This window comes from Tasmannia lanceolata, unplaced genomic scaffold (genome assembly GCF_043159265.1).
Source record: "Tasmannia lanceolata isolate RefF3 unplaced genomic scaffold, GAP_Taslan_0.1 ptg000016l, whole genome shotgun sequence".
NCBI classification, from domain to species: domain Eukaryota; kingdom Viridiplantae; phylum Streptophyta; class Magnoliopsida; order Canellales; family Winteraceae; genus Tasmannia; species Tasmannia lanceolata.
Genome location: NW_027518693.1, coordinates 3,859,636 through 3,884,244, shown reverse-complemented (window position 1 = coordinate 3,884,244; position 24,609 = coordinate 3,859,636). Strand labels below are relative to the sequence as shown.

Here is a 24,609-nt window from a genome sequence, read left to right as displayed (position 1 = left end):
TTTTCACAAGACTTTAGCCATTTTGGAGTGAAGTTCAAATTTTGGTAGAGATTTTGAAGAGCATAAAGGAAGTCTTAAAGAACACACCACAAAAAGACAAAAAGAATCCCTTTTTGTAATTTTTGAATTACAATGAACTTTTAAAATTAAAAGTCAACACAAAATGTGTGTTATCAAAGGAACAACTTCTGTATGTTTCCTTTGATTCTTTTGCTTCTTGGTATCAATATTACTTACGCAAAAGAAACTTATTTAAATTCAAGTTTTTGTACCAAAAAAGGTAAAATGGAAATATAGGAGACTCTAGGTCCATACATATTTTCCCGAAATAGTGTTCATGACTTCATTCGGTCGGTCATCGATCAGTTTAATTATGCTTCTCTCTATGGCTTTGTTGTAGGACTGATGAGATGAACAACTACATTGCATGTTGCGAGGCAAACATCACCAGCACCATATATGAATCTGCATTACCACAATAGATCTCTCCTTATTTCAACACGTAGGACTCTTCCAGGAATCTTCAATAGATTTACACCTCTTCAACAACAGCAGCCCTTTCAATTTCTTATGGGTCTGTTTAGTTTTCTTTTGGTATTTTAATGTTAAACATTTATTTGAGGGAAATGATATCAGCACAAGTCACAACAATGTTTTAATTCACTTTTGAGAGCTTTTTGGCAACTCTAAATCTTTCCCAAACTTTTCCATACAATTTCTGCATTCTACAAATGGTCGGGAAAGTCAATAAAGATAGCTTTTCCATATTAAGAACACTACCATTCAAAAAAAAAAAAATGTTAACAGGACTTGAATATAATAAAGTCAATAACGATAGTTTTCTATAGAAGCTTATTCAATCGGAATTTACATGGAATTAAATTATTCCGGGCATTTACCCCCCGGTCCACCAAATAAGATATAATAACCCCCAACAGGAGGAACCTCTAGAGGCCCCATCACACTGTAACAATTACGGCTCTCTACGTAGGTAATTACTTCTTCATCGTGAAGTTCTCGATACTTGCCATCTTTGTCTATAAGTTGAATGTTTCCAATGTAACTTGCCTTGGTATATCCTTCATCTGGAAAACGGCCACTCCCCATCGGAGGCCAAGCTTCAGTTCCTGCGTTGAAAACTTCTCCACCCCACTGAACAGTCTTAGCATAATCAGCAAACTCAGAATGGAAGAGATTCTTAGGCCAATATCCAATTCGTCTATTAGGTCCTAACAACAACCACCAATCTTTACTCTCCGGATCCTATAATGAACAGAACAAAAGAATGAAAAGGTCAGTTTCAAGTAGTCTCTTAATCTATATTTTCTTTTTCTTTTCTTTCTGACATTAATTTGTCAATTGAGACGATCAATCATATGAGTGTGACTGTTAAGCTAATAAAAAATTTATGGTAAAAGTTATTTGGAATCACCTTGAAAACTGTGAAATCATCATCAATTTGGGTTCCATTATACTCACAACTTGTTTTTAATACCATGCCCAAGGGTAATGACTTGCTAACTTGTACGAACCCTGGGCAAAGAACGTCATCACAACCTGTATTATGAAAACCATTTGCCTGCATGTATACAAATGAAAATATATATTTAATTAGTGACATACAAATGAGTCATTAATTAAGTTAAGTGGTATAGAAAGTAAGAAGGTTTGAATAATACCGTCCAGTATGAGTGTAGATGAGTATAAGAGTCAAGGTATAATGTTGGGTTTACCTGAGAGATTCAAAATAAGAATTCACATACAAAAACTAACGGTAATTATCTACAAAAATCCCACACTTAAAGCTTCTCTAAAATGAGATGGCATAACTTTGTTATAGTCTAAAATTAAATATCAAACATATGCTTCGAGGACAATACTCTCAATATCAGTGCACTTTCCATCTCTCTTCCTGTATATAATGAAATAGAAGTATAACAGTGTGTGTGCAGCCCAAAAACACAGTAGGCCCATATTGTTTGGGTGATCCAAACCATTCATTCATTGATCCTTACGTATATAGGGTGGACAATATAGAAACCTCTACCGATCAGATGGTTAGGATCATCCGATAGAGAAGATTTTTCGGGCACACCCTATATACATAAGGGCCCAACAAATGAACGGTTTGGATCACCCAAACAACATGGACCATCTCATCTAAAACTTTGTCCAAGCATAATGAAAAGGAAGTCCTAGACATGTCTTCAAGCCGTTGACCTATATATGCATGCCTCAATCTTGAGGTATCCGTTCAATTTCAAACCTCGACCAATTGGACCCATCATATACATCTTCGATAATCAAGCAAATAAGCTACTCTGCATTGGATCATAAAGTTATTTTTGTTCATCCAGACAATGTTGATTTTGGTTAAAAGGCTACTCACTACAAATCCAATTTGAATATTTCCGAGGGGGTCACCCATCCAAATATTAGTAGCAGTGTATTGTCTGTCACTGACTTGTGGTCTCCATCTATTGAGGGTTGCTTTGGTACCATAATACTCTCCGATACGCATACTTTGTAACGCAAGCTGCATCGTAAATAAATTTCATTAATCAATTGATGAGGAAGTCTTTCACGAGTATAGAGAGGAGATAACAAGGCACAAGTTAATTAGAGTGATGCTTCGTTAGCAATGTTTTACATAAGTCACTTTAGGATTGAAGCATGCATGTGGCTAAACTAAATCAACCTTGAGGTGTCCCAGATGAAATCTCGTTTAAACTTACACGATATTGAGGGGATACAACCTTTGAAGAATATCTATTCCTGATTGTTTTAAGAGATTTAGAATTGATTAGATCCTGTTTTTGTATCCTCCGGATTGGAACTGTTCCTTGTGGGCAACCTCCGTCCTTGAGCCCAATTTCTACAGAAATACGAACAGATGTAGCTTCTTTGTTAATCATCCCTTTGGGCAACGAACCAGGGCTTATCTGCAAAGAGAAAATTTTCTATCACTATATATGTATAGAAGTATATAACCATTGAGCGATGGGGAGAGGAAAACGTACCTGAATCTTGTGATTCTTTAGAAACGGATGATCGAAAGCTGGTTGTTTGTGGATGTCAACACAGTTGCGATGAGAGAGACTGCTAATAAGAAAATCAGTATCATTCCGTTCAAAGCCATGAAGGCGTGATGAACCTTCTCAAGGAAACCCATGGAACAACAATAACCTCCACTTCGTCTGTTCGGACCCATCCTTCACAAGGCTTATTCTTATATAGGCTAAGAGGGAATATACTTGCTTTTAATAGAGATTTTTTTTTATATTTTCCTATTATAGCAGGATCCAGCTTTCGTGGCACAATGTATGTACTTAAAATCTAAAACCGTCCAACGTGGCACAATGTGTTTACTTAAAATTTAAAACCGTGTGTTTAGGAAACCAAATCGGTTTTGTCCCAAAAAGTCTATTATAATAGTAACAAAATCTCCTTTACCTATACTATTAAATCTCTCTCTCTCTCTCTCTACATTGAACATTTCCATATTTTAGAGATGATAGGATGATCCAAACCTTCCATTTGATGGGCTACAATGTAAAATTTGATGGTCTAGCCTTCTGATATATCGAGTAACTGCATGTTATGGAAAATTGGAAACCTCTATAGATCGGAAGGCTAGGATCATGATGTGGCACAGCCTATTTAGGGCCATAGGATGATCCAAATCAAATTAAATTTGCAAAGAACCCCTCTACTACGTACTTTCTGTATTTAACATCCAAAATCAAATCAAATGCATATCTCTATGTATTCCTAATATTGCATTTAATATAGACCTTGCTCTATTTAAGATCCAAAATCAAATCAAAGGCATATCTCTTTGTATTCCTAATATTGCATTTAATATAGACCTTGCTCTATTTAAGATCCAAAATCAAATCCTCCTTTTTAAGTAATTGTAATCAAGTTATTAATTCTCTTCCCCAATATTTTGAGACCATCACACGCTTTCCTTTTTATTTTGGACTCTTTCTGGCGCAAAAAAAAATGGTATTAATTTGGGTTTTGATTTATCACTAATCCAATACCCCGCTGATTCTTGTATTAATCACTCATTTAATTTTCTAGTAGTTATTCTTGGAAACTTCTACTGAAAAAATAGTTATTTCCTTGAAATCCATCAATGCAAAACGTTTGGCACTATCCTGGTTTTGGGTGGAGATGGTTGCATACGTTGATTGGATGATCTTAACCCCTTGATCGATCAAGCATTGTTTTGGGGTGATTCGGACTTTCCTCGGAGCGTGTGGCACGTGTATTGTTTTCTATTGTTTTCCCTCACGTGGCACTTGGTATACTTTAGTATTTTTTTAAAAGTACTGGACAGCCTACATCATGGGATGATCCAAACCGTCCATGTGATGGGCCAAAACGTAAATAGGTACTGCCCAAAACTTCATTTCCATAGGATGGCCCTAACCCTCAGATCTACAGAGGAACTGCACATTATGGAAATATCTATAGATTGGAGGGTTGGGATGATCCTATGGAAACGATTTTTGGGGCACAACCTATTTACGATGTAACATTTTGGATAAGCATTTGAAGTAAGCCCTACGCCATATAAAAACTTGTGTAGAAAAAAATCATTTCCAAATATTTCAAAAAAAAATCATAGGGAAACTCATGATTTGTCCTCTAGTTTTATGCCAATTCATGCTCCTTATATGAGAAATTGCCAATTATTAGCAGCATTACTAGAATTTTTATCCATTTTCATTTCGACGGTTTTGATGCATCGACAGCTTCAAAATGTAAAAGCATTTTCTAAATTAAACTTTCGGCAAAACTATATATCTCTCCTAAACTAGAAAGGGAGGTTTAGTGTTTAGATGTGGCACTCCAAATTAAATTTGCTCTATTACGTACTTTCTGTATTTAACATCCAAAATCATATCAAGTACATATCTCTTTGTATTCCTAATATTGCATTTAATATAGACGTTTCTCTATTTAAGATCCAAAATCAAATCCAGCATACCTCGATCTCTTTGTTTCCTAATATTGCAACTCTACTATAGACCTGGCAAAAAGTGACCCACACTCGCGGGTCCACCCGGCCCGCCCGCAAAACCCGTTTGAAGTGGACCCGCGGGTCCACCCGGCCCGTCAAAAATGGGCCGGGCCGGGTAAACCCGCGGGTGCCCGTAGCATAAAAAAAAAGCAAAAAAATGAAATTTTTTTGGGCCCATCGATTAGGTAATAAGCATCTGATCTATGATCATTTAGTTGTTCAATAACAGCCGCTGATCTTTTAGCCCTTTAATATTTGATCTAAGATCATTTGGTGGTTGAATAACAATCATTGATTCTTTGTTCTTAACAACCAATGGGATTTTTCTATATTGAAAATCCATGATAGGGCCCACCAAACAGATAGTCCAGCTAATTTAAGGAGGGCCCACAAGCAAGAAAAGCCCAGATGTGGCCCACTTGTTCAATGATTCAAACCATCTATCTGATAAGCAAGGCTATGGATGGGAGTGTTAGAATCATCCAAAATGAAAATGAATCTTGATCCATGACCCATCATGTGGCCCACACAAATGAGTAAACAGTTCTCTTTCACAAATCCTGTGAATCTAGAAGTACAAACTATAAACTTATTCCTGAACCAATAAAGTTGGAAACATCATGTAACAGTCCTATAATCCTATGTTTCAGTAATTGTAAATGGAGTAGCCTAGTCATTACAAAAACAGTGGTTAGTGCTTTGTTATTGTCTGAAAAATATGGTCTTAAATTTCGGCCGAAATACCGAAATTTCGATTTTGGCTGGGACCAAAAGCAAAATTTATACTGAAATTTTAAAAAATTAAAATTTTCCGGGTTACCCGCGGGTTTACCCGTACCCGCCCGGGTGGGGTCTGGGTACATGAAATGGCTACCCGCAGAATCGCGGGTATTTTTTACCCGTACCCGTTGGGTCCGTACCCGTACCCGCGCGGGTTACCCGTTTGCCAGGTCTATCTACTACGTACTTTCTGTATTTAACATCCAAAATCAAATCAAGGTCATATCTCTTTGTATTCTTAATGTTGCATTTGATATAGACGATTCTCTATTTAAGATCCAAAATTAAATCCATCTTACCTTTCTTTGTTTCCTAATATTGCAATTACTATAGAAGTTTCGCTATTTACTAAGGTTTTGCCGACCAAAAAGTCTTAAATTGCTAATAAAAATCCCCCAAAAATCTCAAAACGTGTGTAAAAACAGGTTCCCAATGTCCTCTCATAGGATTCTAAAAAAAAAAATCCTAAGGTTGCGTACACGAATCCTCCTTTTTAAGTAATTGTAATCAACTTATTAATTCTCTTCTCAAATATAACGTTTCCACGTTTTGAGACGCTTTCTCTTTCTAGAGCTAAAAAGTTTTCTAGCTTTTTAACACACGGAAAGCTTATTAGTTGAAGCATAGAAGCAGGATTCGTTCCTGGAATTGGGGATTCGCGAATCCCCGAATCGCGAATCCGAACCGTGATTCGATTCGAATCCCCGATTCTGGGGAACCCCGATTCCCAGACGATTCCCTGAGAATCCCCAGCGAATCCCAACTCCCCACGACTCTCAACGATTCCCCGGCGAATCCCCGACGAATCCCCAACTAATCCCCGACGAATCCCCGTCGACTCTCTGAAAAACCCACGATTCCCGCTTCCCACCATCCCAGAAGCCTTCGATTCCCGCTTTCGAATCCCGAATCGAATCCCACTTTCGATTCCCGCCTTGGCAACCTTGAGTTGAAGAAGCCCTTATAAATTCCTAAAATTTTCTAGCTTTTTAACACATGGAACGCTTTTTAGTTGAAGAAGCCCTAATAAATTCCTAAAATTTTCTAGCTTTTTAACACATTGAAAGCTTATTAGTTGAAGAAACCCTATTCAAATTTTACCTACAAGGGCCTAAAAACATATTAGTTGAAGAAACCTTATTCAATTTTTTTTTTTATCTCGAGGGGCTTAGAAACCTTATTTCACCTCACCCTGCAAGCCATATTGAATGTAAGCTATTCTAATGGAAAGGAGAAAATGAAAAAAGTAATAGATGGAGGCAGGTGATATGAATAAAATGTGAAAACGATGTTGAAAATTTTTTCTCCCTCGATGAAATTTTTTCCACAATTTTTTTTTCTTTTCACGATTTAGAGAAAACAGACATGATTATGGCTAATTTAGAGTGATAGTATTATAAATTGAAGGTCCCTCCAAATCAAGCAAAGTTCAAAGTTTGGAGTAGACAAGCAAAGTTTGGAGTTGTTCGATTATTTGCCTCCGTGATGTTTGTTTTCTTTTTTGTGCCTCAATGTATGTTCCCGGCTTCTCTTGTATCTTTGGGAATGATCTCCTCAATCATCTCTCTTTGGAATGAATTTTATGACCATTCAAACAAAAAAAAAAGGATATGTAAACCATACGTACCACATTGGAAGCCGTACACTATGGAGTTATGAATAATAATTTAACCAAAGGCACAAGTGGGAGTGGGAGAGCTAATGCAGTCAGGCACAAGTGGTCCTTCAAATTGATGTTTTTCTTTTGCGCTCATTCCTGTTTTCTTTTGTCATAGATTTAGATTTCAATTTGGTTTTCTTTTCTCAAACATGTTTTTTTCTTAGGTTTGATTGAAAGAGCAAGACAGGATGAATATTACTGTATAGAGAAAACCATGAGGCACCATTGGAACTCACTCTTTTCTTTTAATGTACTTCAATTTGTTGATTCTGTTTGTTGATGTATTTTTGTTTTAACTGTTTTATTTTCACAGTGAAGAAGAAGCAAAGAAATCAATATACTCTATCAGCTGGGCATTACTTTTCTTTTGGATGCATTGTCTCCTAGGAACTTCGTTAAGTATCAAGGGAAAGGCCACTATTAGTTGTACCGTCACAGTTTTTTCCTCTGTTGAATTTTGAGAATGTAATTGACATTGATTTTGGATTTGTACAGCTTTGCCAAAAGCTCGGTGGGTTCTTCCTGATTCTTACTTGAATGTAAAAAAAACAATGATTACGTTTATGCTGAATTGGGCTTTGTTCGGCATTGGAGAAGCATTGGAGAGAGGCATCTCGAAGCTGAAACAGAGGATTCTTTTCTGTGGGGGATTTGACACCTGATTTTATTTATTGTTTGTTGCAAGAGATAACTCTATTAGACATTCCAAGGTTATGGATTTCAGAATTTGTTAAATTTTCTGATGAGATGTGAAGAAACTGTGCCACAACCTGTAATTTTCGTTTCTTTTCCTTTTCTTTGAGTTTTCCCTGGTCTTTTTGTCTTCCTTCTCAGACTAAAGCTTTTGGATCTGAGGTATTTTGGTATTGTGTCGGATGAAACCCAAGAAAATGCACTATCAGATCAGAAGCAAAAGATTCCAATTTCTCAGAGGATCAACGGTTTGAGCACTAAAGGCGAAAATAGTTTTAGTTTGTAAGGATTTTGGACTATATAGGGACAATTGCTCATCTAAATTGAGTATTTTTTTAAATATATTATGCTTCGCTACAATGCCGGCTTTATATTTTTCCAGTAACTCATCTACTTCAAATTTCTTGATAGAGCAATGTACATCTAATATGATTTCCTTCCATCGACCAACTATGTTTCTTTTCTAATGCACCCAATCGCTCCACTAAAATGGATTCATTTGATTTTGAAAATGACCGATACGATTTAAATTCTTTTCGGGCTACCATACTCATAAGCATCTCTACTTGCAAGGTGAAAAGACAGATGCTGTTCTTGAATAATGTCTTGAAATACGTCCAATCTCAAGGAATGAATTCAGTCTTTCAAAAACATGTTTAGATCTGGTTCCTTCGTTGCTCCCTAGCTAGGTGTGCACTCCTTACCCTTTAATAATTGTACTCTTTTGCAACAAAGGAAAATAGTCTATATACTTCAACCTCATAAGCTAAATTGATCATTTCTGTTTTTTGCTTTTATATCATTTTAGAATTTAGCAAGTTAAATGACTGTCATTAAAATGATTTTAATGGGTTATATTCAACCACTCTTTACTCGTTTTGGGTTTCTTCAGTCAATTGAATTGAATGTAATGTGATACGTTGTTTGAAAAAAAAAAAAAAAAAATTCCCTATGGGTTTTTTTCTCATTTTTTCGAAAGGTGGCAGGTGTGCTAATGTCCTTTATTTTTTTCGTAGGAGCAGGGATTGAACCTCTGACCTCAAGATCAAAGACTTAACCAATTGAACTAGAAGCTCAACCCCTGCTTATGTCATTTAGTTCCTACTGCAGTTGACGAAGCCCAACAAAATAAGGCTGCAAAAATGGGAGACAAATGTGTTATAAGAGGAACAACTTCCGTATGCTGCCTTTGATGCTTTTGCTTCTTGGTATCTATATTACTTACAGAACAGAAACTTATTTAAATTCAAGGTTCTGGACCAAGAAAAGAAAAATGGAAATATAGGAGACTCTAGGTCCATACATGCCATGATATTTTCCTGAAATAGTGTTCATGACTTCACCCTGTCATCAGTTTACTTTGCTTTTTTTTGCTTCTCTCTATGGCTTTGTTGCAGGACTGATGAGATGAGCAGCTACATTGCATGTTGTGAGGAAAACATCACCAGCACCATATATGAAATCCGCATTATCTCTCCTTATTTCCTCACAAAGGAATCTTCCAGGAATCTTCAATAGCCCTTTCAATTTCTTATGGGTCTGTTTAGTTTTCTTTTGGTATTTTAGAGGCCGTTTGGATACATGGATTTTAGAATCCAGGTTTTTAAGTTTGAAAACAGTGTAAAAGAGGGTGAGAAAAGAGAAGCGGACCAGCCGTCGTTTTTGACTCATTTTTTACTTCTCTCCCTTCTTTCCAACAGCAAGAGTAGAAGATCCTCCCATTTTCCTAGTTTTAGAAATCTCAGGTTGCATGAGAGATTTGTAAAACCTGATTTTCTTGCTTAAAATCCAAGAAATGCTGCCTGGACAGCACACAACAGCCTGATCATCCCTCTTTTACCCTGATTTAAAACTAAATACCTGTTTCTAAAATCTGCGTATCCAAATGGCCCCTTAGTGTTAAACATTTCTTTGTGGGAAATGATATCAGCACAACAATGTTTTAATTTGCTTTCGAGAGCTTTTTGGCAACTCTAAATCTTTCCCTAACTTTTCCACATAATTTCTGCATTCTACACATGGTTGGGAAAGTCAATAAAGATATATAGCTTTTCTATAGAAGCTTAATCAATCGGAATTTACATGGAATTAAATTATTCCGGGCATTTACCCCCTGGTCCACCAAATAAGATAGAATAACCCCCCACAGGAACCTCTAGAGGCCCCATCACATTGTAACAATTACGGCTCTCTACGTAATTAATTAGTTCATCACCGTGAAGTTCTCCATAATTGCCACCTTTGTCTATAAGTTAATGTTTCCAATGTTACTTGCATTTCTATATCCTTCATTTGGAAAACGGCCACTCCCCATCGGAGGCCAAGCTTTAGTTCCTGCGTTGGAAACTGCTCCACCCCAAGCAATTTTCTTAGCATAATCAGCAAACTCAGAAGGGAAGAGATTCTTTAGGCCAATACCCAATTCGTCTATTATCTCGATCAAACAATAACCACCAATCTTTACTCTCCGGATCCTATAATGAACAGAACAAAAGAATGAAAAGATCAGTTTCAAGTAGTTTCTTAATCTATATTTTCTTCTTCTTTTCTTTCTGGACATTAATTTGTCAATTAAGACGATCAGTTAGATGAGGGTGACTTCTAAGCTAATGGAAAAATTATGGTAAAGTAATCCGGAATCACCTTGTAAAAGGTGAAATCATCATCATATTGGGTTCCATTATACTCAGAACCCAGTCCTATTGCCAAGCCCATGGGTAATAAGTTGCTAACTTGTACGAAACCTGGGCAAAGAACGTCATTGCAACCTGTATTATGAAAACCATCTGCCTGCACGTATACAAATGCAATTATATATTTAATTAGTGACATGAAAATTAAGATTTTTCGGACACACACTATATACGTAAGGGCCCAACAAATGAACGGTTTGGATCACCCAGACAACATGAACCATCTCATCTAAAACTTTGTCCAAGCATAACGAAAAGGCATGCCTCAATCTTGAGGTGAGGTACCAATTCAATTTCAGACCTCGACCAATTGGACCCATCATATCAACATCTTGGATAATCAAGCAAATAAGCTACTCTGCATTGGATCATAAAGTTGATTTTGGTTAAAAGGCTACTCACTACAAAGCCAATTTCAATATTTCCGATGGGGTCACCCATCCAAATATTAGTAGCAGTGTATTGTTTGTCACTGACGTTTAGACTGACTTGTGGGCTCCATCTATTGAGGGTTGCTTTGGTACCATAATACTCTCCTGGCAACGTAGTTTGCAGCGCAAACTGCAAGGTAAATAAATTTCATTGATCAATTTATGAGGAAGTCTTTCACTAGTATTGTGGAGATAACAAGTCACAAGTTAATTAGAGTGATGCTTCATTAGCAATGTTTTACATAATTAAGGAAAATCCTTAAAGGTCACTTTAGGATTGAAGAATGCATGTGGCTAAAATAAATCAACCTTGAGGTGTCCCACGTGAAATCTCTTTTAAACTTACACGAGCTTGAGGGGGTACAACCTTTGAAGAATATCTATTCCTGATTGTTTTAAGAGATTTAGAATTTATTAGATCCTGTTTTTTATCCTCCGGATTGGAACTGTTCCGTGTGGGCAACCTCCGTCCTTGAGCCCAACAGATGTAGCTTCTTTGTTAATCATCCCTTTGGGCAACGAACCAGGGCTTATCTGCAAAGAGAAAATTTTCTATCACTATATATGTACAGAAGTATATAACCATTGAGCGATGGGGAGAGGAAAACGCACCTGAATCTTGTGATTCTTTAGCAACGGATGATCGAAAGCTGGTTGTTTGTGGATGTCAACACAGTCAAATATTTGTCCATATTCAGTCTGCAAAAATCATGGACCTAGTTTAGTTCTACATTTTACAATATGTATTTATATATAAGCACTCTTAACTTATTTATTGATAGGCTATGTAATACACTATAAAGTAAATAACAGTACCTGAATTGTCTTGATTGCTGGTTTGTTGAGAAGGTTTAGCTGCCTATCAAGCTCCAAATCTTCTTCTCTTGATAGACTTGCTCTCCCTCCTTCCACTCTCTGGCTCCCGGCTATGAGAGAGACTGCTAATAAGAAAATCAGTATCATTCCGTTCAAAGCCATGAAGGGGTGATGAGCCTTCTCAAGGAAACCCATGGAACAACAATAACCTCCACTTCTTCTCTTTGGACCCATCGTTCACAATGCTTATTCTTATTTAGGGTAAGAGGGAATATACTTGCTTTTAATAGAGATTTTTTTATTTATTCTCCTATTATTAGAAATATTATGTATATCATATAATCATATAATCTACTTAGGGAAATGATAAATGCGCCCCTTTTCATCACTTGGGACAACCAGTTGTAGTGTTCGATGTCAATCAGGTCCCTTAAATCCATCGCATGTGATGTACACCAGCCTTTTCCAGTCATAGATAAAGTGCATCTAGGTGTCCCAAGTGATGAAAAGGGGCGCATTTATCATTTCCCTCTACTTATTATATTATTATTATTATAAATAAGGAAAACGGAAGGTGGTAAGTGTAGAAATTGGCAAGTAGAAAAATCTTTGAAGGAAATCACGAAGGTGATTTTAGGCAATTCTGCTATATATTCATATAATTTATTTAAGCGACCTTCCATTTAAATGTATTTTCTAAACTGCTCTCTCTTCTCTTAAATCATGAAGCTATATACAGAAGTGGATTCCAATTTGAGTGGGTTATCTGTATAAAATCCCATGTAAAAGCATTTTCTAAGTTAAACCTTCGGCAAAAAACTAGGTAGTATATCTCTCCTAAACTATGAAGGGAGGAGGTTTACTGTTTAGATGTGGCACTCCAAATTAAATTTGCAAAGAACCCCTCTACTACTACTACTACTACGTACTTTCTGTATTTAACATCCAAAATCAAATCAAGGGCATATCTCTTTGTATTCCTAATATTGCATTTAATATAGACGTTGCTCTATTTATGACCCCAAATCAAATCCAGCGTACCTCTCTTTGTTTCATAATATTGCATTTAATATAGACGTTTCTCTATTTAAGATCCAAAATCAAATCCATCTTACCTCTCTTTGTTTCCTAATATTGCCAACCAAAAAGTCTTAAATTGCTAATAAAAATCCCCAAAAATCTCAAAACGTGTGTCAAAACAGGTTCCCAAGGTCCTCTCATGGTTATGCCGAGATGATTATAGCAAAGTTGTGTGGGCTTATTCTGGTCCTCTTGGGGTATGTGATGCGTCGGAGACCGAGGTAAAGGCGGTATATATTGGTATTAAAAGACTTGATAGAGAAAGCATGGATCACATTATTGTGGAGGGTGATTCACTCAATGTAATTTGATGGTTGAAGGGGGCGGTGTTGCTTCCTTGGAGATTTTCGTCTATCTTTGATGAAATAGATGATCTAATCTCGGGCTCTGCTATTGTTTTCAATCACGTGCAGAAATCTGGGGAGGCAGATTCTTTGGCTAGGGGTGGGGTTAGTCGTATGACATTAGAGTGGTTTGACTTCCTCCCTCCTTGAGAGTTTTTTTTGTATCTTTATTTTTATTATTTCTCTTGTACTTTCGGGAATGGTCCTCCTCGGCCCACTCCCTTTTCTAATGAAATCATTCTGCCATTTCAAAAAAAATAAAAAAAAATCCTAAGGTTGCATACACAAATCCTCCTTTTTAAGTAATTGTAATCAAGTTATTAATTCTCTTCTCAAATATAACGTTTCCACGTTTTGAGACGCTTTCCTCTTTATTTTGGACTCTTTCTATAGCTAAAAAATTGCTATTAATTTGGGTTTTGATTTATCACTAACCGAATACCCCGCTGATTCTTGTATTAATCACTGATTTAATTTTGTAGTAGTTATTCTTGGAAACCTCTACTAAAAAAATAGTAATTTCATTGAAACCGCAAAATGGTTTGGGTTTGGGTGGAGATGGTTGCATGTTGGATGATCTTAACCCCTTGTTTTGGGATGATTTAAGACCCCACAAACATTATAATTTGAGGGGCACACTGTTCTCCCATGGGCCAACCCATCATCTATCTATTATAATATAGCAGGATGGGGGTTTCAGTGTTCACGCCCACGTGGACACTCCCATCCTTCCATTGAAAAGAAAAAATCTCTGCCAATCCCCAATTTCTCTCTTTCTCTTCACAATTTCATTTCGCAAAGTTGCCCCTGAAATTTTCAGGAGTTTTCCTCAATCCTCTCTTTCTCTCTGGCTTGAAATAAGGGATTCTTTTTATTCATTTTCCAATTTAATGTTCTCTCTCTACATTGTTTTGGAAAAATACTAGAAGCCCCCTAAATAAAAACATATCTACAAGAATCCCCGAAAATATTTTAAATTACCAATGTTATGTTTTTGTGCCTTAAATATCTTTTAATCCATTATTTTACCCATTTTAGGGATTGTTTGGGAAAAATATTAGAAACTCCCTGTATCAAAACGTATTCACCAGAATCTCCCTATAATTTTCTTAATTACCAATCTGTTAGGTACCTTACCGATACGCCAAAAGCTCCAGAGGTGATGGAACGCATTAGGCAAGGCCCTTTAAACATGTCCCATACCAGGCTGGGTCCCACCCAGTCCCATTCCTAGGTGGGCCCCCATTCAGGATCGTAACATACCACCACGCTTCCGCATCCGCCGTCCTCGGCAGCCTACTCTGTGACGGCTTTAACTCTGGCCTTTTTCCCAGGTACCCCTTTCCACAGGTCGCCCTTTCCGCGGTGGCCTACTCTGTGGCAACTTCACTCTGGCGGCTGTCACTCTGGCTTTTTTACCAGGTAGTCCTCTCCACAGGTCGCCCCTTCTGTGACTCGAACACGGGACGTAGTGGCTGCTCTGATACCAAATGTTAGGGACCTTACCGATACGCCAAAAGCTCCATAGCTGATGGAACGCGTTAGGAAAGGCCCTTTAAATATGTCCCATACCAGGCTAGGTCCCACCCAGTCCCATTCCTAGGTGGGCCCCCATTCAGGACTGTAACACAATCGCTAAAATCTCTCCAGCATTTAATCGTTTAAATCTTTCTCTCTAGGCAACATTTCTCTCTTTAACTTTCTTTTAAATTAGATATTATGTTGTGTTGACCCGTATAATCCATTACTTTTTAAAAAAGTATTGTACGGGACATACCATTGGATGATCCAAACCGTCCATTTTCCAGGCCAAAACGTAAATAGGTTGTCGCCCAAAATAATTTCCATAGGATATAGATCGGAGGGGTAGGATTGTCCTATGAAAATGATTTTGGGGCTATTTACGTTGTGACCCATCAAATGTACAGTTTGGATAATCCAATAGTGTGGCCAGTACTTTTTAAAAATATTGGACTATATGAGGCTTACACTATATAAAATCTTACCTTTATTTGAGAAGGAGATTTTCAAATGATTTATTGCCTTTAATGAGGAAGTAAGAGATTTTAGGGGTTTCTTCCTAATCTATGTCTCTATGTACAATCCCTTATTTTTATTCTCTTTCTATAATAAATTAATGTTTTTCTGTTAGAATATGTGAGATCTACCGTTGGATTAGGTGTAGATCTCACCGTTAGATCTTCTTGTGGGAGATTAGGCAAGTTCCAAGGAAACGTACTTCTATGTCAAAAAAGCGTATTCGCAAAAATATTTGGAAGAGAAAGGGATATTGGGCCTCGATAAAAGCTTTATCCTTAGCTAAATCTATTTCTACCGGCACAGAGGGGGAGGTCATAAGCATCTATACCGTAAAATCAATTTTCGACGGAATGAAAAAGACGTATCTGGTAGAATCGTAACCATAGAATACGACCCTAATCGAAATGCATACATTTGTCTCATATCTAATTCTCATCAGTTCGAGTCAAGGGGATAGCCCCCTGGCCTCTAATTTCCATATAAAGGACACGACGGGAATAAAGGCCCTCTTTAACTTCCATTCTGATTGACTGGATATCTCTCATAAGAAATCGAAGGAAAAAACCGAAAGAACCTTAAACTATTTCAGTTGTTAATAGAACGAATCACACTTTTACCACTAAACTATACCCGCTACAATATGATTATTGTATATGAATGGACCGTTTGTCCGACAAAACAAGGGAGTAAAGGTTAATGAGGCAACCCACTAGAATAGGCAGCTAGATTTAATTAGTAAGTAGATTAAATTAGAATATTCCATCATTATCTCTTTCCATAGTCTGCTTGATCTCTTTCTATGTTTATCATGCATGTGCTCAATTTAAGCACACCTTGAGCTCTATTGTAAATCATCCAAGAATAATAGAAAATCTTCTCTTCAAAATTTAACACAAACACCTCATTCATCTTTCCCATAAATCTGTGTTACCATTAGATAAACAAGACAATGCCCATATCAACCTCATTGGTGTAGACCTCACTTTGATCGGATGATCTAAGCCCCTTGATCTATTAGGGTCATTGAGGATTCTTTTGATATATGTTTTACTGTTGATGGTCTACCAATGCAATGGGTCTAATTGAACACATCATTTGTACGATCCAATGTTGATATTTAGGATTCAGATCTAATGGTGATCCGATGGATGGAAATGATCAATTGAAAGGATCCTCATGTTTTTTCATCTATAAAGTGACGCCTACTAAATGGAGAGTCGAAATCATGCCTGTATCATGTGGGTGGCCCAATTACAGTTTTTTTTTTTTTAAATTCTCAAAATAAAAGCTTAACAGTAACATTCAACCGTCCATTTTGCAGATCGTTAATTGGATGGCTAAGATTATCCAAATTATGTAATTTTTTAAGGTTTGGCCCATCAATGATGATCTCATATCACATGTGGCTACAAGTTTGATGAGAGCGAGAGGCAAAAATAATGAGACGTCATCATAGCCGTATGAAGAACCCTAAGAAATTGGTCATCGTAAGATCAGTTTTTGGGCCCCATCTGGACATAGATGTGATCGGCCTGTTCATCGGAGGGCCCATTTCAGGTTCCACCAAGAGAAGATGAAAACCCTGAATTCTGTCACTAAAAAATTGCCCATGAAACATATGGGTCACATGGCCAACAAGATCAACGGCCACGGTTGAACTCAAGCATCATTTCCTTAAAACAAAATCAATGGCCGCGAGTGTGTTTCACATCAACGGTCAAGATCACAAATTTTGTACCAAAATTCCAGACATAGAAAAAGAAGTGGTGCCAACATCAAATAACATTAAAAGGTGAGGAAGAGGAAGGGATATTTCAGGTACTCTCTTACAAATGTAGAATTTCTCTGCGAAAAATGGGGATTCATTTTAGAAAACTGAGGTGGAAAATAACCGAACAACCCTTATTTAATGGTTGAATTTTCCAATAAATGCCATCTCCACTGGAGCAATCATTGCCTACCACACATGATACACATGGATAGGGGTCTCTATCAGAATCATTATATCACCACAAATGAAAAAAAAGCACCTAACTCTTCATTGAATTTCTTGAATTATTGTATCAGAAATAAAAGCCCAAAGGCACTAATCCCAAATGATTTCTTGAGTTATAATATCAGAATTCTCTCCCTCAATTGCAAAACACAAGTACACAAATTGATGACTAAAATAGTAAAATACCTGACTGTTTCAACCAAAACCCCCTCATATCACCACCCCATGCATTTTTTTTCAATCCTGCTGAAAAGAAAACCTATACAACATGTTAGACCTGGCAAAAAGTGAGTAGGTGTGTTGAGCTAGGTTCACTGGAGTGGGCTTGTCTAGAGCTTTGGCTCTCATTTTGACACTTAGTTTGTAATCTGCAACTATTTTGTACGTGACTGCCACAGCGAGATTGTCCGGAAATCCTACACAAGGAAGAGCCATGGTTTGAAATTTTGCCAAAATTTCCAATTTCGGTCGACACCAGTGTTGTGTTGACCGAAATCGGAAATTTCCGAAACATACAAAATTTCGGTAATTTCGGCAAAATTTTAAACAAAATATTAATTTTTTATCCCTTTAAAACTTTTCCTCAGTTCTCCCACCCTCCCTCCCTCCCCTCCCCTCTTTCACCACTTGCTAAACTGATATTCCATGGGACAAAATTTCATGGTTGCCAAACATGGTCTTAACTGCAAATCTTCTTTGGTATTTCAATGGCTGCTTTAACATTTTGGTGGACAGGCAAATTATCAATGCAGAAGGACCCTCAGGACCCAACAGGGACTACCTTTTCCAGCTTGAAAACGCTCTTCTTGAGATTGGTAAGCTATCTTTTAAGATGCGCTAGACATTCTGAGTTTTTTCCTTTTTGTTGGTTGAATTGATGAAGGATCCGAAGACGAGCATGTCATGGATCTTGCAAACGCAGTAAGGAAAACCCTTACTGCGTTTGGTTCTGGTTCGGTTCAGTTCCAAAGATATATGGTTCGGTTCTGGCTCCAAATTGTGGGAACCGGTTGCATATGGTTCGGTTATGGGTATACCCCGGAATCGAACCGAACCATGTCCACCCCTTATCTAGAAGGTACTCAGGGTATCTATTGGCTGGCAGTCCCCTCTTTAACTACGATTACAAAACCATCAAAATAATCGGCCAAAATTATATGTAGCTTATCAAATTATGTAACTTAATACCTACATACGTACCGGATAAGGAGAAGTTATGTGATGGGTGGCCATACCATACAAACCCATATTTTTCGTAGTGAATGGTACGGCCCACTGTAAGAGGTAACAAATCTTGGCGATTCAACATTGAGAAAATTACAGAACAATAGGGATTGAATTGAAATGAAAAATAAAACATACCGGAAGCCATGAATTGGGTTTTTCTTTCTCTCTGAGTTTCTCTTTGCTACACAACCGTCGGTGATGGGAACCGGTTTCTTTCTCTTCAAGCGTGGATTCTCAAAGATTAAAACGAATTTGTTGTGTGCAAATAGGACCCAAGAGTTCCCTTTTATAAGCGTTTGTGGGAAGAGATGCGACTCCTCATCACGCCCATCCCTCTCCCCAAACATCTCTTTACGTTCATACCTTTTCACATAAAGTCTTTTCATTAATGACTTTTCACAAAACCAATTAACTAACCAAATGATCTTGACCATCGATCTTGCAAAAGCCACATCCACCGTTAGGATTATTTCCTAACATTCACTCCATAGGATGATCCAAACCATCCATTTGTCGGGCCACAGCATAAACAGGTAGTGCCCAAAAATCATTTCCATAGGATGATCCTAACCGTCCGAACTATTGAAGTTTCCTCTATAGATTTGAGTGTAGGGGTAATCAGATAGAGTCATAGGGGTGCAACTCGGGTCGGGTTGAGGCCAACCCCAAGATAGCATTCCCTCAACCCTAACCCGAGCCTCCGGTTGAGGATGCTCAACCCTAAGCCAACCCGCCTCGCCTCCAAATCGGGTTGGGTTTGGTTCGGGTTGGGAACGGGTTCATCAGCGCCAAACAGAAAAATGAAAGAAGAAAAACATAATCCTCAGGAAATCATGCTAAAATTAGAAGATGGAGGTCGGGTTCGGGTCGGGTCGGGTTGCGAAGGCCTCAACCCTAACCCAACCAGAATTTAAATCGGGTTGGCTTTTCCCAACCCGAGCCAAAATCGCTTTGAACCCATCGGGTTCGGGTTGAGCCCGACCCAAGTTGCACCCCTAGTTCATAGAGATACTTTTTAAGGCACAATCTATTTACGTTGTGGCACAACAAATGAACGGTTTGGATCAACTTATGAAGCATACTTTTTAACGATAGCTGCGGCAAGTGTTTTAATAAACATACCCTCCACTTGTTTGTCGTCGGATACCCTTCAACAGCTAGACGACAGACGAGGAGCGCCTGTTATAAAAAACAACCAAATCTTTAAAAAAATGATTGCCCACCAAATACCGCGTAAAAAAAAAATCAATCCAAACCGTCCATCGAACCATGGGCAACAAATATAAACTGAAAAAAATCACACAGTAAGAAACCATCCGATTCTTTTTTTCTCATAGGTTTTTCACTGTCTCTGTTTTTTCATCGTCTGTGTTTTTTTTCTTTCCCTCCTCTGTTTTAACTTTCTGTTTTTTTTCCAGGTACTCTAATCTATGGCCTTCTTCAACCCCACGGTTGCTGCTCCTCCTCCTCCTCCTCCTCCACAGTTTCATCCTCATCACGGTGAAGGAGTAACCTTTCCGGTATGGCTGGTGGTTGCATTTGCGGTGGTGGCTCTCGTCATCATCATTGGCGCTGCGTTCTGGCACGCGTTCAAGAAGGCGAAATGCATTGGAAATTGTAGCGTGGAACTTCCACGCTGTGCCGGTGCCGGGGTCATTTCCCTCGGCTGTGGCCCCCGAAAGATATAGGTGATATAGGTATATGGTACACACACGCGCGCGCGCACACACACACATATATATATATAGTGAATGAAAGGTAAGTTGGATATATACTTTAACTTTGCTGATTTTCTGTGTCTCTTGGGTGATATAGGTATATGGTTTGAATGAAATGTAAGTTGGATATATATACAAACTTTGTTGATTTTCTGTGTCTGGGTGTTTTCATATAAATCTAATTTCTTATTGAATTGCTCATGGATTTTGGAGCTGTGTCTAAAATCTCTTGGTTTGGTAAATTAATGCTCCCTTAGCTACTGCTAAAAACTTGGGTGTAGTTTTCTAAGGGGTCAAGTGTTCAGTTGAAGAGACGCGGACCTCCTATGCCTGAAGGCCGAATTGGTAAGAGAGAGAGAGAGAGAGAGAGAGAGAGAGAGAGAGAGCATCTGATGGCTAGGATCATCCCAATTGGTAAGATGTTTACGCTATTGCTCATCCATGTGGGGCCCACATCTTTTGTTATGAAATATTGCCTGGTTGTTTTGATATCAGCACAACCATGTTGTTTATATTTTCACTAATCCATCTTTGATTTTTTAGTATTTAAAGTGCTCTCAAAAGTTTATTGCCTTTCGCAAAAAGCTCTCATGAGCCAGTTAAAAAAGAAAAGACAAGCTGGGTTTATGCAAATATATAGAGCATGGTTGTGCTGATATCATTATCCTAAGTAAATATGTCTAAAACATCATGGTTCTTCAGCTTTTTCTTGCCCCTCCATTTTTACATTGTGGCCCATCAAATGGACGGTTTGGATCGTCCTATGATGAAAGGTGCCGTGCACGTTTTGGGTAAATGAGTAACTCTTTTAAATCCACCCCCCCACATGTCTATGTTTTCAACTCCACAGAAAAAATCACTACCCTGTCTTTTTCTTTATTATCAGCGAATGTTAGGGCTGCAACTCGAGCCGGGTTTTACCCGACCCGCATCGACCTGACCCGAAAATAGCCTGGGTTGGGTTCAGGTTTCATGGGTTTCGGGTCGAGCCGGGTTGAGCATTCAAAAGCCCGCATGAATCTCGGGTCGAGCCGGGTTTGAAGGGGCCCGACCCGACCCGACCCGAGTTACATAAGTTATAGTATGTACATTTTTTTTCTATTGTTAGTTAAAAGTTAAAAGTGAAAACCTACGCACCCACTGTTACTGTATGTGAGTGTAATTTCTGCTTCTATGGGTTGAGTTGATTCAAGTGTTTGATTCAGCATTGTTTGATTGTAACTACAACATTGTTTGATTACAGCATTGTTTGATTCAAGTGTGATGTGAGTGTAATTACATCATTGTTTGATTCAAGTGTAATGTGAGTGTAATTTCTTCTTCTATGAGTTGAGTTGCCTTGCCAAACAAGAATTTTCCTTAAAAAATTGCGTCAATGTGAAAAAACCCAACCCGACCCGAACCGACCCGAGATTTATCATGGGTAGGGCCGGGTTTGGGAATCGTGGGTTTTCCGAAAAAAACCCCGACCCGACCTGACCCGAGATATTTCTCGGGTAGGGTTGGGTTCTCCAAAACCCGACCCGCCCGACCCGAGTTGCAGCCCTAGCGAATGTTGGGCATTTATTTATCTTAAATGTTAAAAGGTCAGTGTCAACTACATTTAATAATAGAATAGCACATGTTGAAGGAGGCGAAACTGTTTAAATGAGGGCAATGGAGTAGAAAAGTTAACTGAAATGGAAGAAGAAAGGTCTCTTTTTGCCATTTAGAGATAACCTCGTCTAGCATTTTATTTAAAAAAAAAAAAAAAAAATTTAGGGCGCTGATATTCTCTCTCTCTCTCTCTCTCTCTCTCTCTCTCTCTCTCTCTCTCTCTCTCTCTCCACATACACACAACACGAACAATTAGTGGGCCCAACAGAAATCATTGGGGAATGGCGGGCCCATCTTTGCCCAACGTAGGCCCGCCGATACCACATCATAGGATAATCCAAACCGTCCATTTGATTGGGCCATAAACATAAATAGGTTGCGTTCCAAAATATCATTTTCATAGGCCGATCCTAGCCCTCCGATCTAAATAGAAACTACATCTTATGCAACCTCTATAGATTGTAGGGTTGTGATGATCCTATGGAAATGTTTTTGGCGCACAACCTATGATGATCCAAGCCGTCCATGATTTGGATAATCTTATGGAGTTGGTCGTACACTACCATTAAGGCCCCACCGATATTTTTCAAATTTAAGCGTACCGTCCACAACATAGGATGATCCAAGCCGTCCATGGTTTGGATCATCCTATGGTGTGGTTCGTAAAGTAACATTAAGGCCCAATTTAGGCCCCACTCATATTTTTGAAAATGAAGTGTACTGTCCAGACCGTAGGATGATCCCCACCCAAATGGACGGTTTGGATTATCCTATGGTCCTAATCACCATAAGCATATATCGACATTAAGGCCCAATCAGTAGATGTTTATATTTTCACTAATCCATCTTTGATTTTTTAGTATTTAAAGTGCTGTCAAAAGGTAATTGCATTTCCAAAAAAGCTCTCATGAGCCAGTTAAAAAAGAAAAGACAAGCTGGGTTTATGCAAATATAGAACATGGTTGTGCTGATATCATTATCCTAAGTAAATATGTCTAAAACATCATGGTTCTTCAGCTTTTTCTTGCCCCTCCATTTTTACATTCCTATATATTAACCACTGCAACACACTGCCTCTCTGAACAATGAGCTAAATTTGGGTTGAGAAGAATTATTCAGAGAGGCAATTTGAACTCGTATCAAAGATTTGGGATTTGCTAGGCAATTTCACTGTCGTGGGAGAAGAGCCACCTCGGATGAATTAATTGAGTGAGCCTATGTGGCTGTTCTCTCTTGCAAAAGTCAGGTTTCCCCCAAATTGCCTAGCATAACCTCAAAGATTTACACGGAAAGGAGGACCACATATGACATAGCCCTACAAAAGGCAGAGCAAATTAAACTAGAAATAAGAAGTCGAATTCTTACGTTATGTTGGGTGAAAATAACATTGCCTTTTTTTTCCAAGTAGGTGACATGATGCTCCTTTGAGCATGTACTTGTCTCATTAAACAAACTTCTATGCTATAAGAAGAAGTATATCATGTGAAAACACCTTTGTTCTCTTATTGCACTCTTAATACAAGTGGGAGGAATGTGAGTGATCCCGAGTTCCTGACCCTTCATCTTGTGGGCACTACTCTTTTTATTCTATTCTCTCTCTCCCTCTCTGGTTTTTTTCGGTCAAAGTCAAAATTTCCTGCTCCTCTTTACACATATCTAAGCCACCAAGTGGCCCACTTAGTGAGAAGATGAAAGACAACTAAAAAAACACAAAAGATATAGAAACGGTTTAACCATTCATACTATTTCAAGTCTTTAATTAATTACATATCAAAATCAAGATGGATTAAAGCTGTGACCCATCTAATGGAAGGTTTGGATCATTCTATGGTGCGGGCCATACCGTACTTTTAATAAAGTGAGGAGTGCCCCCATCAAAATACAGTAGTGCGGATAACATTTCGCTTAGCTTTTCAGTTTTGATCGTAGCCCTTGATCTCTTTCTCTTTTAAAATACAAAAATAAAAAAATCCAAAAAAACTCTGGGTTTGGGTGACCCGAACCATATGCAATCGGTTCGGGGTTTACCCAACCTTTATTTTATAATTTTTTCCCCATTTATTGGATGAATGAATGGAATGCATGCGCTGGGTATGCCACCGTGTAAGTTTAATAAACATGTTCAACAAACTTATCTACAAGAATCCCCGAAAATATTTTAAATTACCAATGTTATGTTTTTGTGCCTTAAATATCTTTTAATCCATTATTTTACCCATTTTAAGGATTGTTTGGGAAAACTATTAGAAACTCCCTGTATCAAAACGTATTCACCAGAATCCCCCTATAATTTTCTTAATTACCAATCTGTTAGGTACCTTACCGATACGTCCACTCAATAAATTATAGGGAAAATTGGCATCTCCCAAGTGGAGAAGTGGCTGAAATCCTTAAAAACCAGGAAACCAAATCCCGAAAAGACGATAAGTTGATTCCGTTGAAACCCAAATTCAGTATTAAACTTCATTATAACAGTATAAACTTCATTACATCACTATTAAAC

The 24,609-nt window shown here is 38.0% G+C and overlaps 2 protein-coding genes and 1 long non-coding RNA gene across 4 annotated transcripts in view; 1 reads left to right on the top strand and 2 right to left on the bottom strand.

The window, feature by feature from the left end:
* Window positions 1-24,609, top strand: part of LOC143848121 (elongation factor) — an 81,913-nt gene that overhangs the window by 39,667 nt on the left and 17,637 nt on the right. The gene's annotated exons all lie outside the window — the stretch shown is intronic.
* Window positions 824-12,339, bottom strand: LOC143848824 (protein neprosin-like). The gene is made up of 9 exons (XM_077357891.1): window positions 12,106-12,339; window positions 11,902-11,988; window positions 11,261-11,419; window positions 10,809-10,955; window positions 10,584-10,639; window positions 1,861-1,912; window positions 1,680-1,733; window positions 1,433-1,579; window positions 824-1,263 (listed from the first exon to the last, which is right to left on the bottom strand). Exons 1-9 carry the CDS (start codon window positions 12,337-12,339, stop codon window positions 883-885), a joined length of 1,317 nt encoding a protein of 438 aa, XP_077214006.1. The 3' UTR covers window positions 824-882.
* LOC143848087 (uncharacterized) lies at window positions 2,394-3,181 on the bottom strand. The gene is made up of 3 exons (XR_013235308.1): window positions 3,021-3,181; window positions 2,736-2,942; window positions 2,394-2,536 (listed from the first exon to the last, which is right to left on the bottom strand). It is a non-coding gene; the product is annotated as an uncharacterized LOC143848087 (long non-coding RNA).